Source organism: Carassius carassius, chromosome 14, assembly GCF_963082965.1.
Source record: "Carassius carassius chromosome 14, fCarCar2.1, whole genome shotgun sequence".
Lineage (NCBI taxonomy): Eukaryota > Metazoa > Chordata > Actinopteri > Cypriniformes > Cyprinidae > Carassius > Carassius carassius.
Window position 1 is genome coordinate 26310057 of NC_081768.1, and position 20024 is coordinate 26330080.

Genomic DNA, 20024 nt, shown 5'->3' on the forward strand with positions numbered 1-20024 from the left:
AGTGCACTATAGACCCCCTGAGGAACAGTTCCACTCATTCTCTACCATAGGAGAGGAAGAATTGTATAAACTTGTTAAATCATATAAACCAACAACATGTATGTTAGACCCTATACCATCTAAGCTCCTAAAAGAGGTGCTTCCAGAAGTCATAGATCCTCTCCTGACTATTTTTAGTTCCTCATTGTCATTAGGATATGTCCCCAAAACCTTCAAACTGGCTGTTATTAAGTCTCTCATCAAAAAACCACAACTTGACCCCAAAGAACTAGTTAATTATAGACCAATCTCGAATCGCCATCAGTTCGTAGCAGTGAATGAAGAGGTATCATATCGATCACAAGTGCAGTATGGAGTACCTCAAGGCTCAGTACTAGGGCCGCTACTCTTCACTCTTTATATGTTACCCTTGGGAGATATCATCAGGAAACATGGTGTTAGCTTTCACTGTTATGCTGATGATACTCAGCTATATATTTCGGCCCAGTGAAACACACCAATTTGAAAAACTAATGGAATGCATAGTCGATATAAAAAATGGATGACGAGTAATTTCTTATTGCTAGGACCTAAAAACTCTGCATGTAATAACCTAGAACACTAAGACTTGATGGCTGCTCTGTCAATTCTTCGTCATCAGTTAGGAACCTAGGTGAGCTATTTGATTGCAATCTTTCCTTAGAAAGCCACGTTTCTAGCATTTGTAAAACTGCATTTTTCCAATCTCAAAAATATATCTAAATTACGGCCTATGCTCTCAATGTCAAATGCAGAAATGTTAATCCATGCATTTCTGAACTTTAATTGTAAAGCTTTATTGGGTGGTTGTTCTGCACGCTTACTAAACAAACTACAGCTAGTCCAAAATGCAGCAGCAAGAGTTCTTACTAGAACCAGGGCGTATGACCATATTAGCCCGGTTCTGTCAACACTTGCACTGGCTCCCTATCAAACATTGTATAGATTTTAAAATATTGCTTATTACTTATAAAGCCCTGAATGGTTTAGCACCTCAGTATTTGAATGAGCTCCTTTTATGTTATAATCCTCTACATCCGCTACCTTCTCAAAACTCAGGCAATTTGATAATACCTAGAATATCAAATTCAACTGTGGGCGGCAGATTCTTTTCCTATCTGGCACCTAAACTCTGGAATAACCTACCTAACACTGTTCGGGAGGCAGACACACTCTTGCAGTTTAAATCTAGATTGAAGACCCATCTCTTTAACCTGGCTTACACATAACACACTAATATGCTTTTAATATCCAAATCCGTTAAAGGATTTTTAGGCTGCATTAATTAGGTAAACCGGAACCGGGAACACTTCCCATACCACCCGATGTACTTGCTACATCATTAGAAGAATGGCATCTACGCTAATATTAGTCTGTTTCTCTCTTATTCTGAGGTCAGCGTAGCCACCAGATCCAGTCTGTATCCAGATCAGAGGATCACTGCAGTCACCCGGATCCAGTACGTATCCAGACCAGATGGTGGATCAGCACCTAGAAAGGACCTCTTCTGCCCTGAAAGACAGCCGAGACCAGGACAACTAGAGCCCCAGATACAGATCCCCTGTAAAGACCTTGTCTCAGATGACCACCAGGACAAGACCAAAAGAAACAGATGATTCTTCTGCACAATCTGACTTTGCTGCAGCCTGGAATTGAACTGCTGGTTTCATCTGGTCAGAGGAGAACTTCCACCCCAACTGAGCCTGGTTTCTCCCAAGGTTTTTATCTCCATTCTGTCACCGATGGAGTTTCGGTTCCTTGCTGCTGTCGCCTCTGGCTTGCTTAGTTGGGGTCACTTCATCTACAGCGATATCATTGACTCGATTGCAAATAAATGCACAGACACTATTTAAACTGAACAGAGATGACATCACTGAAGTCAATGATGAACTGCCTTTAACTGTCATTTTGCATTATTGACACACTGTTTTCCAAATGAATGTTGTTCAGTTGCTTTGACACAATGTATTTTGTTTAAAGCGCTATATAAATAAAGGTGACTTGACTTGACTTGTTCAGAGATCTGAACTTAATGTTTTGAAAAAAACAAAAATAAAGACAAAGTGATTTAGGAAACTTATAAACGAGAAATAATGATGTTTAATTATTTAATAATAACTTATTTACTTTGAATCAGATTTTTGAATAGTAGTCTAATCACTGAAATAGAGTTCAGACCATTATAAAAATCTGTCAATGGAGGATCATTTGATGTCTAGGAAACTAAACAGCCCAATTGAAACTCATTACAATTATTATGAGGTTCCTTAACTTTATCACAAGCTAAATAATCACAAATGTATCATGAATATTGCAACGCTCTTGGTAGAAGCTACAAATTTTAAATCTCCCGAATTCACAAAAGCAAAACTGTATTGATTTTCACTTGAGTGACTTGAAGACACCAAATGCACCAATTAGCATAATTCCTAAATCTATATAGCTTTTTTATTATTAATTTATGATGCGAGACATCAGCCAAATCAGTTAGTATCACAATGACGCAGACGGACTCCAGACTCACTGAGAGTAGATGGTCTGTGCTCAGGTCCCAGGGGGCTGAACCCATCTCCCCTGCATTACTCAAGCAACCTTAACCAGGACACTCATTAGATCATAGAAACACTAATGCATGAGCCAGCCATGATGTCATTCTCTCTCCTACGAGAGCAGGCATCGAGGGCGGATATAATCTGACATTTTCAAACGCCGCCTAACAGTCTACAGAAGAAAAGAGGGCTTGCTTGTCCACTACCGTATGAGTTCCTTCAAGCTACATGCCAAAACAAAGACTGAGAAATTCACAAGTCAAGAATATGCTCAGATAATTTTTCAAAAGAAATAAGCAATAATATTTTTCAAGAAAATAAAACCGATTTTAGGATTTTTTATAAAAATCTAGCGCGCATGCACGCACGCACACACACGCACACACGCACGCACGCACACACACACACACACACACACACACACACACACACACACACACACACACACACACACACACACACACACACACAAAATCTGTTCCAAATACAAAACACCCAAAACAACTCAAACATCATTCTCATTACTATATTGCAAAAAAGAAAATGCTATATTGTACAATTATCAACAGGTCTTCAAAATGTAAATGCAGAGTTGTAAATAAACAGCATGATCTACATCAGGGGTGGGGAACCTTGATCCTGGAGGGCCTGTGTCCCTGCAGAGTTTAGCTCCAACCCTAATCAAACACACCTGAACAAGCTAATCAAGCTCTTCAGGATACAGGTAGATTTTTTTTTCAGGGTTGGAGCTAAAATCTTCAGGGACACAGGCCCTCCAGGATCAATGTTCCCCACCCTTGATCTATATCATCTCTTCAGTCTGGGTCATGGCCTTTAAATGAGGTTTCCTGATGCTAGTTCCTACTACGGTCGCAGTGATTTTTCCAAGTAACACTTGTTCCTGGATCAACATCTTTTGATGAACCTGGATCAACCTTATTATCCAAAAATATAAACTTAACCCAATCCCTTCCCCTAAACCTAACCCTACCCATAATGTATTTCTAAAATCTGTGGGAAATGATGGCTGATTAACAAGAGTGTAGAAGCACCTAACCCTGATTTTAAGCCTAATATTTCTTGATATTTCTTGAAAAGTTATATCTCGATTCTGATTGGTTGATTGGAATGTTGTTCCAGGATTGACAAGGATATTGATCCAGGAACATGTTGTACTTGGTAAAATCACGCTCACCTACCTACTGTACTACAATGTCATGCCAGTAGGTTTCCAAACTGCCACCATGCCCAGAACCAATGTTGTGTATTCAAAGCAGGTAACCCAGACAGCATGACCCTTCACTCTAAAGACTTCACCTCTGTAGCTCTGTCAGGACAAGTCTGTGATTAATGACAGAGCCTGGTTACTGATCAAACCTGCTCAGATCTTTACTGAAGTTGCCAAATGGCTCAGTTTAATGATTTCTCATAGGCTTGAGTACTTCAAAGTAAAAATCTATCTCTGGATATGCAAAGGTGCAGTCTGGCAGAATTCTTCTGGGTCACTTTTCCATCTCACTGCCCTGGTTACTAACTGGGTCTCTTCCTGGTTCCTGCATCACAAATGGAAATAAGTGACTGCAATGTCATGCTTTTCTGGACTTTTAGCTACATTACGCTTCTTTACAACCAAAATATGTCAGGTAGTAAGCATTTCATCCCAAAATCAAAGGGGAAAAAGCATTTTATGTATACATTTTTTTTTATTATTATTCATGACATTAAAGGGGTCATATGATGTTGGTAAAAAGTATTTTTTTGGTGTAATGAAATGTGTTTATCCGGTTTAAGGTAAAGAAAAAAAAAAGATTATTTTCCTCATACTGTACATTATTGTTTCTCCTCTATGCCCCACCTTTCTGAAAAGCATCGTTTTTTAAAAAGCTCAATGGTCTGAAAAGGGAGGTGTGCTCTGGTTGGCTAGCTATCCAGTGCATTGTGATTGGCCGAATGCCTCAAGCGTGTGACGGAAATGTTACGCCCCTTGTCATACTGTGATGAGTCAGAACACTGGCACGACAAGAAAAAAACAACAATATAATACATTACAAACGAGCCATTGGTTGCATCCAGTGGAGACATAATTACAGATTATAATGACTTGTACTGTGTTTTTACGCATTGCGTTGCACCGTGCCGAGTAAACATAAAACCCTGTCTGCATTTTTGATCGGAGAAATGACAAAAAACAAGCTCTAATCTACACCAGAACACTCTTTCACAAAACATCTTAAGGCTAAAAGTATGGCGTTATTTCCCTGTCAAATGTCGAGAGAGCATAATTGTAGCACGAAAGTACATTAATATAATGCGCGAGCGTGAATCTCTCTGCTAGCGCGCGGAATTTAATGTGCCTGAGCACGACTCTCTCTGCTCACTCGCGGAATATAATGTGCGGAGCGCGAATCTCTCTGCTCGAGCGTGGGAACTGGGCGCGCGCTCTCAGATACAAGTTGCTCTTGTAAGAATTTTCTCTGGGCTCGCTAAGAGAGTATGCCTGCACTTAAAACGTGTTCAGTGCAATCCCGAATCTCTTCTCTTCGCTTAAAGTAAGCGTGTATGTGCTTAGACTGCGTCCCGTGGGTTCGCGCATGGCCAAGTACTCTTCTCTTCAATTTCTTTCTCTTGCTCCTGGCATAAACGCTGTCAAAACGGCAACAACCAATCAGAAATAGGCTTCAACGACTGACCAATGAAAACGCGACATCGTACATGGATTCTTATTGGTTGACTTTGAACCGCACATGGAACACATTTAGGAATAAGTTCACCGAAGTTCAATCAAGATGATACATTTGACATATATGTGACCTCTAGAAGCTTACGTTCTGCAAGTGAACGTCGCTTGATTGTGCCATCCCAAAGAAGCACAGTCACTTTTACGGACTTTTAAATTAAATGTTCCCTCCTGGTGGAATGACCTCCCCAACTCAATCCGAGCAGCTGAGTCCTTAGCCATCTTCAAGAATCGGCTTAAAACCCATCTCTTCTATCTTTATTTGACCCTCTAACACTCACTATTATAATTATATTCTTAAAAAAAAAAATCGAACTACTTTTCTAATATTTTTGTATTCTATTTTCTTTTCATTATGCAATTGTGTGTGTATATATATATATATATGTATGTGTATATATATATATATATATATATATATATATATATATATATGTGTGTGTGTGTGTGTGTGTGTGTGTATGTATATATATATGTAAATATGTGTGTGTGTAAAGACCTCTAACACAGCTTGCTCTATTCTTTTTTTTATTCGATCTATTTTCTTTTTATTTATTATATTATTTAAAAGCCCATGCTTCGTGTACTGTGTTAACCTAACTGAGACTTGTTATAGCACTTATAGCTTGTTATAGCATTGCTCTTTTTGTTGTTTTTGATTGCTTCCACTGTCCTCATTTGTAAGTCGCTTTGGATAAAAGCGTCTGCTAAATGAATAAATGTAAATGTAATGTTCCATGTGCGGTTCAATATCAGCCAATAAGATTCCATGTGTGATGTCGCGTTTTCATTGGTCAGTCGTTGAAGCCTATTTCTGATTGGTTGTTGCCGTTTTGACAGCGTTTATGCCAAGAGCAAAGAGAAAGAAATTGAAGAAAAGAGTACTTGGCCATGCGCGAACCCACGGGACGCAGTCTAAGCACATACACGCTTAATTTAAGCGAAGAGAAGAGATTTGGGATTGCACCGATTATAATCCGTAATTAATGTCTCTACTGGATGCAACCAATGGCTCGTTCATACTCTCTGAGCGAGCCCAGAGAAAATATTTACAAGAGCAACGTGTATCTGAGAGCGCGCGACCAGTTCCTGCGCTCGAGCAGAGATATTCGCGCTCCACACATTATATTCCACGCGCGAGCAGAGAGATTGACGCTTGCACATTCTATTAATGTACTTTCGCGCTACAATTATGCTCTCTCGACATTTGACAGGGAAATAACGCCATATAAAAGTAGCTCCTAACTTGCCGATTTAGGAGAAAATCTTAAAAATAGTGGGCGTGTCAGTCCTAAATTTAGGACTCCTACATTTTTGCTCTAAGAGTATTTCTAGCTCCTAAATCTGTGATATGAACATTTAAGAAACATTTGACCATAATGAGCTTTTAAAAAGTTATCGGCTTTGGTTTAGAGGTTATCCCAACTCCAAATGTTTGATTGTATCCTTAATATTTACAGTAGCTGTTCTCGTGTCCAGTTTGATTTTCTTTTATGTTTGCATGTCTTACTATCAGCCATGATTATACTTCTTATTAAAAGGCTGTTTAGATCAATCTAAAGTTAGCCTAGAAAAAAAGTGTGCATGTTTGTGTGGAGTGTGGAAGCTGAACAGTAACTTGCTTGGGCTACTACAGGATGGAGGTGCTGTTGTGATCATTTGCTCTTAAAATAATTTCATTTTTGGTCATAGAGATAAGAGTAATGCATCAATGTTGCAGACTTCATCTCTTAAACTGAAAACAGAAAGAACTAGTGTAACAATAAATTACAATGTTACAATAAATTATAAAGTTATTGTACTTGGTGTTTTTACCTAACAAATTCATAATTTTTATATACTTGCCTGTGCGCTGTGGCAAGCCTTTTTTGTGTGCGCTTGAGTGCTTATTAGGCTATTTAGACAATTAAAGACATTATTATGATTTATATGGTTTATTAATAAAAGTGCGACTAATAGTCGACTAATGCTTAAAATGAACTACTTCTAGTCAACCAGAAATATCTATAGTCGAGAGCAGCCCTAATGCATATTGACTAATTGTTTATGAGAAGCATACAAATAAGAGGCTGACAGTAAGCTGAATATATAGTCTACTTGTTTAAATATAAACACTTTGCCAGCATTTTAAAATCTTTATTTGAATGTGGCAATTAACATTTTTATTTTAAAACCTATTTCTTAGTAAAAATTTGTCTCAGCAGCTTTGTGAATACGTTTTAAGAAAAACCTCCTAGCTAAAAACTTTAACTGCTATTTAGGAGAACTCTTAGTGGTAAGATTTCTCTTGTTTTGTGAATACAGGCCCAGATTCAGATAATCTGCTCATTAGAAGTAAGCTCTGTGCATGAACTGTGTTTCCATTGACATGGTCCCTACACAGTGTTCATTGCTCCCTACTTCCTGAGCAGGGAAAATCTGTTGAAGTTTACCTCACTTTGGAAAATTCATTCACAGATTTGCGCTGCCTAACGTCTTCAAAGATAGACAAGTGTGACATCATATAGCTCTGTAAATGAATACAATTCAAATTCACGTTTCACACACTTCAGTGCACTTTGATTGGAACATATACAGTACAGACCAAATGTTTGGACACACCTTCTCATTCAAAGAGTTTTCTTTATTTTCATGACTATGAAAATTGTAGATTCACACTGAAGGCATCAAAACTATGAATTACCACATGTGGAATTATATACATAAAAAAAGTGTGAAACAACTGAAAATGTGTCATATTCTAGGTTCTTCAAAGTAGCCACCTTTTGCTTTGATTACTGCTTTGCACACTCTTGGCATTCTCTTGATGAGCTTCAAGAGGTAGTCACCTGAAATGGTCTTCCAACAGTCTTGAAGGAGTTCCCCGAGAGAAAGTGCTTAGCACTTGTTGGCCCTTTTGCCTTCTGTCTGCGGTCCAGCTCACCCCTAAAACATCTCGATTGGGTTCAGGTCCGGTGACTGTGGAGGCCAGGTCATCTGGCGCAACACCCCGTCACTCTCCTTCTTGGTCAAATAGCCCTTGATGCCTTCAGTGTGACTCTACAATTTTCATAGTCATGAAAATAAAGAAAACTCTTAGAATGAGAAGGTTTGTCCAAACTTTTGGTCTGTACTGTACATTCGCTTCAAACTGGAATCATGGCAGAATATCCAGTGATGTCCACTTTGCAGGGCATTTCTGTTTGAATAGAACAAACGTCTGAAGTGTAAGAGAAACATACAAAATGTGAAGAGCAGGGGGGCGCGAGGACTGGAATTGAGAACCGCTGCTCTAAAACTCACGTTTGAATCATCATTGGCAAATTCTTTATACGTAAACGTACTTACAGACTGTGAGTCAGAACAGCCAGCACTGTAGTCTTCTCTCCCAGGATCAGAGAACAGTCCTCCATAAAATGCGCTGCACACATCTGAATATTTAAATTGAACTAGAGATCGACCGATATGGGTTTTTCTATATCCGATGCCGATGTTTAGAGGTCAGGGTCGGTCGATGGCCGATATGTGCTGCTGATTTTTAGGGCTGATATCTTGAAGTTTTCCCCTTCATTTGCATGCTAAAATGTCACACTAATAATAAGTGGATGCACAACATTTCTAAACTTATCATCATTTATTGAGCACTGACTTGAACCATCTCTCGAATCTTAATTTTGTGCACTGCACGGTTTTAAAATAAAAATGTATCCAAAGTTAACCAAACAAATCAATAAACTGACCAAGTATTAAATATATAAAACAGTCAATCATTTACATAAAAGTTTCAGAGCATTTATCAAGCAGAATTTTTCAAGTTTGTTGGAACAAAAATGTAAACTTAAATATACATTTAAATAAATACAATTTTATAAATAAAAATCAATTTAACTGAAAAATATAAAAAATGTAATATATAAAAAATAAATAACAGTAGTGCTGCAAACACACTAGCAACCAGTAACATTTGTGTTTGGTATAAATGACACAGAACATCTAAAGTGCATTCTAATTTCAAACTTACATCACAGTTTATTTATTAATAAAATAAAGTACAGTCAACCAAACATATAAAAGGTTACACTGGTCAGTTTAAATAGACCGTAGTATGCCAGTCCACTATGCTGTTATGCCAAGGACGTTTTTGCTCATATGAAGAGGATGATCTTTTCCGTCTAGTTTACATAAAAAAAAAGAAAAAATATTGCGTATATGGAAACATTTGGATATGTGCAGAACGAGACATGAGAAATAACCTCCATATACATCTGGTCAAACCCGTGCTCGCTCGTCCTCATATGCAAGCACTCATGCACTGTCAAGATCTAATGCACTGTAAATGCCGGGTTTTTTTTAAACAAATAGGCCTAGCCGAACGCAAAAATTCTAAATCGAACATTTTGCAGAACAGGATCAAATAAAGTACTGGTCATAATACTTGCATAAAATGTTTGATGTTAAAAAAGCAGTTCACTGACTGCGCAGCACAGCCACAAGCACCACAGTTACGTTTGGGATAATTTTATTTTGAATAATATAGTGTAGGGGTGCAACGGATCAAAAAACTCACGGTTCGGATCGTTTCTCGGATCAGAAAAAAAAAAAAAGGCCAAGACAAATAAACATACGTTTTGTCTTTTTTTAATTAACATTTAATTATTAAATTAAAATAGATGAAATCAACTTAAAGTGCACATGGCATAATATCTTCTTTTTAACATAATAGCCGGACTTCTCATCTCCCAGTCTGCTGTGATGGTGAGCAGTTATCGTCACATAGCTCTCCGTCCCCCGGACGTCCACCCTTCTGTCGTGAGCGCAACAGAGGATGCTCGGGATAGTTAATCCACAACTTTTTTCTTCTCCTGTTCATAAAGATCTGGCACAATCTTTTCGCTGAAGTGGGTGCGCAACGGGATGTCGTAACGTGGCTCCACGCACCTTCACGGTTTTACACTCTAACCTCTTTCCTTCATCATTATATCTGTCAGGGAAGCCAAAATGCGCAGGGCGTTCAAGCTCCTCCGTTCGCCATGACCACTGAGTGTGGACCGAACATGCGCAACTTTTTTTTTTTTTTTTCATAAATCAATCCGCAGGTCACGTGTGTGCTGAACCGAAGATATTGATCCGAACGGATCACGGATCAATGATGATCCGTTGCACCACTACTTTAGTGTCATTTGAACAAATTGCAGTTGCGTTTTAAAATACAACAACGAGCACCACGAAACCATTTAAAGAGGCGCATTCAGCGGTCTCCTTGACGGGAAACAGTCAACAAGTAAAATGATCTCCAACGTATGGCGCGCTCTCTTCATTTTATCAAATGATTATAATCACATCTATTCATTTTACAGTCCTGCTACTAGCATTTTATACAGACTAAAACCCCTTTAATTCGGGTGAGAACTTTTTTCCAAGTGGCTTTTGCACATAATAATAATACCGCTGCAGACGCATTTTGCAGCATTAAGATTATTAATTGATCGTTAATTTAAACGTTGATCGATCATGGAAATTATCGAATATTGACATCCCTGACTTTAAATCGGCGCTACTAAACACGGATATCAGCCGATGCCGATATATAAAAATAAATGACAAATATCGGCCCGATATATCGGTCGACCTCTAAATTGAACTATTCTGGAACAGTGCTGTAAATACAACTTAAGCATTGAGTTCCAGTAGTTCTTTCGGACAGTTCGATTCAATAAACCGGTTGAAGAAAACGGTTCACCGGATCTTTTGCGCTCAACCTAATGGCGTCATTGGCGTTGATTGCCCTTGATTCAAGCCTTCGGTTTACCCGCACTCATAACATTAGCACAGAATCAGTTCAGAATTAATGACCAAAAGAATCAGTTCAGTTCAGACGCTCTGTGTGTCAGTCTGCTTCACACTGAATCACACATGCGCAGTATCATCAGCTCCTCGGTTCTCGAATCGGACGCGTCTGACAGAAATGGTTCTAGACTCGAAAACGAGTCAATCTTTTGTTCGTTATCTGGCTCGGCTCGGTGTTCATCTTCAGTTCTCTCTTCACAGCAGTTCAGTCAGTGTACTGTTTGAGTTCATGAATTACTCCGGGATATTGGTTTGCTTTGACTCAGAGGGAGTGTCAGTCACATTAAAAAAGTTAACAGCTTAAGTCATTTGCAGATTAATGTTTATTGGAGACATGAACCATTTTGAAGTGGTTCAAGAAGATCCGGTTACATTGAATGATTTGTTCGCGAACCGGATATCACTACACTGCAGAGTTTTGAACTCTCTCACAACAGATATGGAAGAGAAGACAATGCTGAATAAAGTAGTAGTTTTTGCTATTTTTGGACCAAAATGTATTTTCGATGCTTCAAAAAATTCTAACTGACCCTCTGATTTCACATGGACTACTTTTTTATTACCTTTCTGGACATGGACAGTATACCATGCACACAGTTTCAATGGAGGGACAGAAGGCTCTCGGACTAAATCTAAAATATCTTAAACTGTGTTCTGAAGATAAACGGAGGTCTCACGGGTTTGGAACGACATGAGGGTGAGACATGAGGGTGGTGTGAACTGTCATGACCAGCAGGAATAATCTGGCCTGGATGAACTTTGGCTATTGTTCATTCTCAAAGTGTAACTAAGGGTCAGGGATAAATCAAGCAAAAAGACCTGGTTTCTTCTTTCTTAGTGCTTTATATCTTTCCTGTTGGAAAGTTACCAAGACCTGTCTCTAAACACTGAAAAATGAATCATCAATTGATTCAAAACTAGACCATGTAAAGACAGTTCAATCGTGCATTTCATATATTGTATTGATTACTAAGAACATTCAGACTGCTGGTGATTTCAGAGAACCAGATAGACCCGTTTAAATCTTTGAGAACAGAACATCTTGCCACATGGCAACCCAAAAACACTGTAAATTGAGGAGAACAAACTTTGATGCCCTACTTAAAAGACAATGCGTGCCTATGGGAGTAAGATAACATTTTTGAAGGGAAGTTACAAGATTTTGAAAACTTGAAAAGAGTGTTATATTGCCATCCTCTGAGCTGGTGCATTGACAAAGCACAAAGTTATGAAACCACACCAAATGCATGGGTTTTAGAGGACTTATCCTGCCAGCCTCTTCATGCAATCATGCCTTCAGCTGAAATGTAACAAAGGCATGAACAAATTCCTGACGTCCAGGTCAATATTAAATATTGATATTAAGGGTGAGTGGAAGTTGATTTGGTCTTCTGCTCACAGAATATGAAAATAAATGAAAAAAAAAAAATAATAATAATAATAATATTAATAATACAGCTTCTATAGCTGATCTGGGCAATGCAAGCAAATGATTAAACAGATAATTTTGGATTCTTTGAATGCACGGTCTGCCAAATGCATAATATATCAAATGTACAACAACACCAAGTTTCAAAGTCAAATTTCTTTAAATAGTGATTTTCACAATACTGTTTCATAGCAGCGTTACAGAAAATCATGATGTACATTAAAACAATATTTTAATATTTTCATGATGTACAGTTGCATTGCGAAGATTAAAGCTGGCCTCCAATATCATTTAGAAAATTGTTTGGATGTGGATGTATGCATGAATACAGCATTTACATGCTGTGACCAACTTTAAATAAAGAGCTGAGTGATAATATAGTTGTATTTTTGGAATTGAGAACAACAACAACAGTCAGCTAATATATATATAAAATACATACACACATATATGTGTGTGTGTGTGTGTGTGTGTGTGTGTGTGTGTGTGTGTGTATATATATATATACTCGTGTATTAAATAAATTCAGTGTACACAGGCTGAAGTAGTTTAAGTCTTTTAATTGTGATGAATTTGGCTCAGATAAAATAAAAAAAAAAACACCAATTCACCAATCTCAACAAATTAGAATATGGTGGCATGCCAATCAGCTAATCAACTCAAAATATCTGCAGAGCCTTCAAAATGGTCTCTTAGTTTGGTTCACTAGGCTACACAATCATGCGGAAGACTGCTGATCTGACAGTTGTCCAGAAGAAAATCACTGACACCCTTCACAAGGAGGGTAAGCCACAAACATTAATTGCCAAAGAAGCTGGCTGTTCACAGAGTGCTGTATCCAAGCATGTTAACAGAAAGTTGAGTGGAAGTAACAAGTGTGGAAGAAAAAGATGCACAACCGATCTAGAGAACCGCAGCCTTATGAGGGTTGTCAAGCAAAATCAATTCAAGAATTTGAGTGAACTTCACAAGGAATGGACTGAGACTGGAGTCAAGGCATACAGACGTGTCAAGGAATTAGGCTAAAGTTGGCTACTCTTGTTAAGCCACTACTGAACCACAGACAACGTCAGAGGCATCTTGCCTGGACTAAGGAGAAAAAGAACTGGACTATTGCCCAGAGGTCCAAAGTCCTCTTTTCAGATGAGAGAAAGTTTTGTATTTCATTTGGAAACCAAGGTCCTACAATCTGGAGGAAGAGTGGAGAAGCTCATAGCCCAAGTTCCTTGAAGTCCAGTGTTAAGTTTCCACAGTCTGTGATGATTTGGGGTGCAATGTCATCTGCTGGTGTTGGTCCATTGTGTTTTTTGAAAACCACTTCATGCTTCCTTCTGTCCAGCTTTTTGAAGATGCTGATTTCATTTTCCAGCAGGATTTGGCACCTTCCCACACTTCCAAAAGCACCAAAAGTTGGTTAAATGACCATGGTGTTGGTGTGCTTGACTTGACATTTTTTTCCTCAATGTACACACAGCACCCCATATTGACAGAAAAACACAGAATTGTTGACATTTTTGCAGATTTATTAAAAAAGAAAAACTGAAATATCACATGGTCCTAAGTATTCAGACCCTTTGCTGTGACACTCATATATTTAACTCCGGTGCTGTCCATTTCTTGTGATCATCCTTGAGATGGCTCTACACCTTCATTTGAGTCCAGCTGTGTTTGATTATACTGATTTGACTTGATTAGGAAAGCCACACACCTGTCTATGTAAGACCTTACAGCTCACAGTGCATGTCAGAGCAAATGAGAATCATGAGGTCAAAGGAACTGTCTGAAGAGTTCAGAGACAGCATTGTGGCAAGGCACAGATCTGGCCAAGGTTACAAAAAAAATGTCTGCTACACTTAAGGTTCCTAACAGCACAGTGGCCTCCATAATCCATAAATGGAAGATGTTTGGGACGACCAGAACCCTTCCTAGAACTGGTCGTCTGACCAAACTGAGCTATTGGGGGCAGAGTGGCCCGACGGAAGCCTCTCCTCAGTGCAAGACACATGAAAGCCCCCATGGAGTTTTATAAAAAACACCTGAAGGATTCTCTGGTCTGATGAGACCAAGATATAACTTTTTGTCCTTAATTCTAAGCGGTATGTGTGGAGAAAACCAGGCACTGCTCATCACCTGTCCAATACAGTCCCAACAGTGAAGCATGGTCTTGGCAGCATCATGCTGTGGGGGTGTTTTTCAGCTGCAGGGACAGGACGACTGGCTGCAATCAAGGAAAAGATGAATGCTCCAGACAAGTACAGGGATATCCTGGACGAAAACCTTCTCCAGAGTGCTCAGGACCTCAGACTGGGCCGAAGGTTCACCTTCCAACAAGACAATGACCCTAAGCACACAGCTAAAATAATGAAGGAGTGGCTTCACAACAACTCCGTGACTGTTCTTGAATGGCCCAGCCAGGGCCCTGACTTAAACCCAATTGAGCATATCTGGAGAGACCTGAAAATGGCTGTCCGCCAACGTTTACCATCCAACCTGACAGAACTGAAGAGGATCTGCAAGGAGGAATGGCAGAGGATCCCCAAATCCAGGTGTGAAAAACTTGTTGCATCTTCCCAAAAAGACTCATGGCTGTTTTAAATCAAAAGGGTGCTTCTACTAAATACCGAGCAAAGGGTCTCAATACTTAGGACCATGTGATATTTCAGTTTTTCTTTTTTAATAAATGTGCAAAAATGTCAACAATTCTGTTTTCATGTGAATATGGGGTGCTGTGTGTACATTAATGAGGAAAAAAATTAACTTAAATTATTTTACGCAAATGGCTGCAATATAACAGTGAAAAATGTAAGGGGGTCTGAATACTTTCCGTACCCACTGTATATATAATTCTATTATGTAGCAAATGTCAGCTGACTGTTGTTTTGTTTTTTCATTGCAAATTTTTTTACTGCATACATGCAGGAAAAATCAAGTTTATCAGGTTTCTAGATTTAGCAAATATTATATAATCAATAGGAGTTGACCAGTTTGAGACTACATGTTGTAGTCAATGATAAATGTATATTAAATCAAAGAAATCATGTGATTGCTTCACTAATTGTGGTGGCTGGGTCGATTGTTTGAGCCTGCATGACGTCCAGGCAACAACACTAATATTTTATATCTGCAAAATGTTCTTTTGACTAATTATTGATTTTATGTTTGATAACATTTATGTAGCAAACTTAATAATATTCACAATAAAAATGTAGGATTTGTGCCTCTTACCTGTTTCATGTAGAAATTTCATGTCAAAACTATAAAGCACTTAATATTCAGTAAATCTAATCACAAATACAGAATAATGACACTGAATCAACATTTATGAGACTGTTCGATTGCATGCATGTCCAACACCAAGCCATAATTACACTTACCTTGAAATTGCTGCAATATTTCCAAGCGTGTAGAATATAGCAAACAAATTAACACCAACTTTGGGCAAGAAGAGGAGTGCAGTTCCCTGTTTCAGAAGATGTAATAAGGTTTGTTAGTACATTTTCAAACATTTCTCTGAAACAACCTGTCTGTGCTAAAAGAAAATAATTTTGATTAATCCACTATTAAATTCAAAGTTTGTACATGAACAAATTAAGCAGTCCTGCCACCTAGTGGTGTTACAAAGCTTTTCTGTGCATAAAATATACAGTGGCCCCAAACAGTGTACTTATTGTACTTTATTTGATATGAGGGAAGTTGTGGCCTAATGGTTAGAGAGTATGACTTCTAACCCTAAGGTTGTGGGTTCGAGTCTCAGGCAGACAATACCATGACTGAGGTGCCCCCAGGCACAACAGCAAAAATGATGCACACTGCTCCAGGTGTGTGTTCACAGTGTGTGTGTGTGTGTGTGTCCACTGCTGTGTGTGTGCACTTTGGATGGGTTAAAAGCAGAGCACAAATTCTGAGTATGGGTCACCATACTTGGCTGTATGTCACGTCACTTTCACTTTCACATTTTAAACTGTATGAACGTTGTCGCACACGATAACAGAAATATCACATTCATAAAGTGTTATGCTAAATGAAGCTAGAGTTTTTATTACAACCAGTCCAGAAATTGGTGTCAATGTGATTCTTAGTGGATTTCTAATATACACAGATGTTATAGTTTTTAAAAACTCCTCCATGGCATGATGTACAGCAGAATACATGCATAGTGTATGGTTGCTGCTGTAAGTGTTATCAGTTATGTGCTGTTACACCAACTGAAGGCACTTGGCAGGGGGAAGAAGAACAGGGTTAGGCACCCAATTCACACATTTCTTATCATGGTTTCACATGTGTTGCACTGCAAAAAGCAATGGGGTTTTGCTATCAATGACCTTTTTTTGTATAAAAAACACAATAATCGAACCTGTTATTCAAACTTCTCAACTAAGATTTATGATCGTGTATATTTAAACTGTGCATATTCATGCATATTCGTTGCATGGTAAGCGCTTATGTGACATGCAATAATCTATGGTGCTTAATAGCATTTCATAATTATTAAATTAAGTCAAGTATGAATGAGATTTTTGGGGAAGATAAGTCTATTTATCTAAATAATAACATCTTGAGGGTGAGAAATTAAATTAAGTTTTGGGTGGACCAAACACGTCATGAACATTTAGGGGACATATATATATATATATATATTTTTTTTTTGTAAGGGGTTTATATTTTCATTTAAAAGATAATTTATTTTAAAGGAATTAAATAAATCAATGATTTAAATTGATTTAGGGGAATAAATAAAAAGAAAAGAAAGAACTATGAAAGAACATATCTTCACTTCTTCACTTCACTTCTTCACTTCACTTCACTTCACTTCACTTCTAAGACATTTTGTAATACATTTTTAACATTGCACAGTTTCTGTGAGCAGTAAAGCACGCCTTCTTGATTTGATTGACCATCTTAATCATTTTGACATTGCTGATGAGTGCAAACATATACACACACACACACATATACATGTGTATATATATATATTAACTATTCCTTAAAGAGTAACGTAACCACAGATGACTAAGTGTCTTAGAAATAAATTAGGCCAGTGTGTCTGCAAATTGTTGGACAGATAAAACCTTACTGGGAAATAATGAGGAAAGTTAACTCACGAGTATTGAGCACAGGACCCCTCCAGCGAAACAAATGACAAACCACTTCACCCGTGTGCCGAAACTGAGTGATGTGCTGTCCATGATCTACAGAGAACAATCACAGGATGTCACATGGTTCATAATCCCCCACGAATACCAAGAGTTCATGCTTTTAACTTGCTAATGACTGTATCTGATTCATTAAAATGCCTCTGACGTATATATGCACAGACCCACAGGAAGAACAAGACAGGAAGAAAATGGACTACTGTTCATGCTTCTCCCTATAAAACTTCAAATGACAACCATGCATGCATCACATCATAAACTGTTAAGATCAACAGAATTAGTGTATATAACTAAACAAAACACATCACAGCAGCACTGTAAAGCTCCCTGTATGATTTTAAAGTATGATGAATCTTAAAGGGATCAAATAAAATTAAAGTAAAAATTAAAATTAAAAGTATGCATTTAGCAGACGCTTTTATCCAAAGCGACTTACAGTGCATTCAGGTTATCAATTTTTACCTATCATGTGTTCCCGGGGAATCGAACCCCCAGCCTTGCGCTTGATAGCAAAAAAAATTAATAAAATGAAATAAAATGTGATACATCATAATATTAACCCTACAGTAAAACATGGTGTAAATGGAAAAACAAGTAAGGTCTGCATCAGTGTTTCAAGCCCAGTGCAGACTTTTCAGATTGGCTTGCAGAAACTAAATAACATCCGGAGGTCATGACCTTACCTCACATGATCCTTCCCCTCAGGAAGCATGAAATATCAGCAATGTTAACAAATATCATTAACACATAACAATTATATGCAAATAAACAGAAAAAAGACTAAATTGAATATCAGCACGGTTAAAATTGAGCAACACTACACTGACTAAAAAGTACCATGGTAATACTATGGTTTGTGATATGGCACTGATATGATGTTTGACATTAACACTGTCATGATGGTAATAAACTAGCATGGTATTTTTGAAGGACACTGGAGTACCATGCTGTATAAATATGGTATTCTTCTATTACAATGGAATTGACTTCTGCTACATCTACTGTATCATAGCACTTTTATAAAAACTGAAAGTAAAACATCACAAGTGAATATACAGTTCTACAGAAATTCTACAGGTCCTATCAATTACAGACGAAGGCAAATTGCAAAATAAACACACGTTCTCCTTATACCTGTGATGTAAGTCCCACTTCTTCATTATCGTCTCCTCCACTTAATACACGACGCAACTTGTCCATCGCAGCTCGTCGGGTGAAACAGTGCTCAGTTGATATTATTTAACACTTCCTCGAAGTTCAGCATTGACACACAACCGTGTTCCGATAAGCCCCGCCCTTCATCTTACCGACGAACGCAATGGTTGGACGTTCTAAAATGATTGACTTCTAAACTGACCAATCGTAGAAAGAAACTCGATAGCCAATCCTGACGTATGAGGTGGGCTTTGCGAAAGTGTCGGTGTGACGCGGTACTGTTTTTGAAGTGCCAGTGCCCGTCAAATAACTATGATGTCACTTTGTAGGCAAAAAACCAGAAGCGTGTTAGCATTTTAGCACTTTCGGTTCCATCCTCCCAAGACAGTGGGTTTTCTGAATTGGAGTTTGGTTAAATCCCTTAAAATAAGGTCTGTGGTTCACACAGTGTCAAGATACTTTCACGTTTTATTCTACGGCCTAACATACAAGTTACACACCACTCGTGATTTTTTTTTTTACATTTCCTAAAAAAGACGGTTGCTAACAAGTTACTAAATGGGACTACAGGCACTGTCGGAGACTTTGAACGTCATCATTAAGTTTATCAGTTTACAGTATTTTCCAATCGTAGTGTATAATTTATAGTACAATTAATTGTAGAATAACCAGTTAATAGCATTTTCTGCATTTTATATTGTTGTTCGAGGCTAACCCAGCAAAGACTCTGGGTTCGGACCATAAATTAAACTCTCGGACCATAAGTTAAACTCATGATTATTCCATGTAAACACCACATTTACCGGCTTAGTCACGGTGAAAGTGCAATTTTAACGATAGTGTTTAAAGTCACGCTAAAATGACGTTCACGGACACTTGAAGCTGTTATGAAGCATATAGATACGGATTTTCTAAAAGCGAGGATAAAATGGCATTTCGAAACGATAGCTGAAAATCTGTACTTTATTCACTAAAATAAGATTCATCTTACCATCCAAAAACTCGCTCACTAGAATTTGATTGAATTTTCTCATTTCAGTTTTAGTTTGGCTCAGTTTGTATTCATGCCAATTTATATTAAAAGGTTGAAGTAGAGTGAATTAAAATTAATATTAAGACTAAATCCTTTTCACTGAACGTGTTAAAAATAAGTTAGA

The 20024-nt window shown here is 38.0% G+C and overlaps 1 protein-coding gene across 1 annotated transcript in view; it reads right to left on the reverse strand.

The window, feature by feature from the left end:
• The window catches only part of LOC132157445 (vesicle transport protein SFT2A-like), a 42831-nt gene extending 23818 nt beyond the window's left edge, over positions 1–19013 (reverse strand). Inside the window, exons 1-3 of the mRNA XM_059566803.1 lie at positions 18847–19013; positions 17662–17748; positions 15934–16019 (exon numbers count right to left, since the gene is read on the reverse strand). Coding sequence (XP_059422786.1) covers positions 15934–16019; positions 17662–17748; positions 18847–18912 — 239 coding nt within the window. The 5' untranslated portion in view covers positions 18913–19013. The remainder of the gene's footprint in view (positions 1–15933; positions 16020–17661; positions 17749–18846) is intronic.
• Between the last annotated feature and the right edge of the window lie 1011 nt (positions 19014–20024).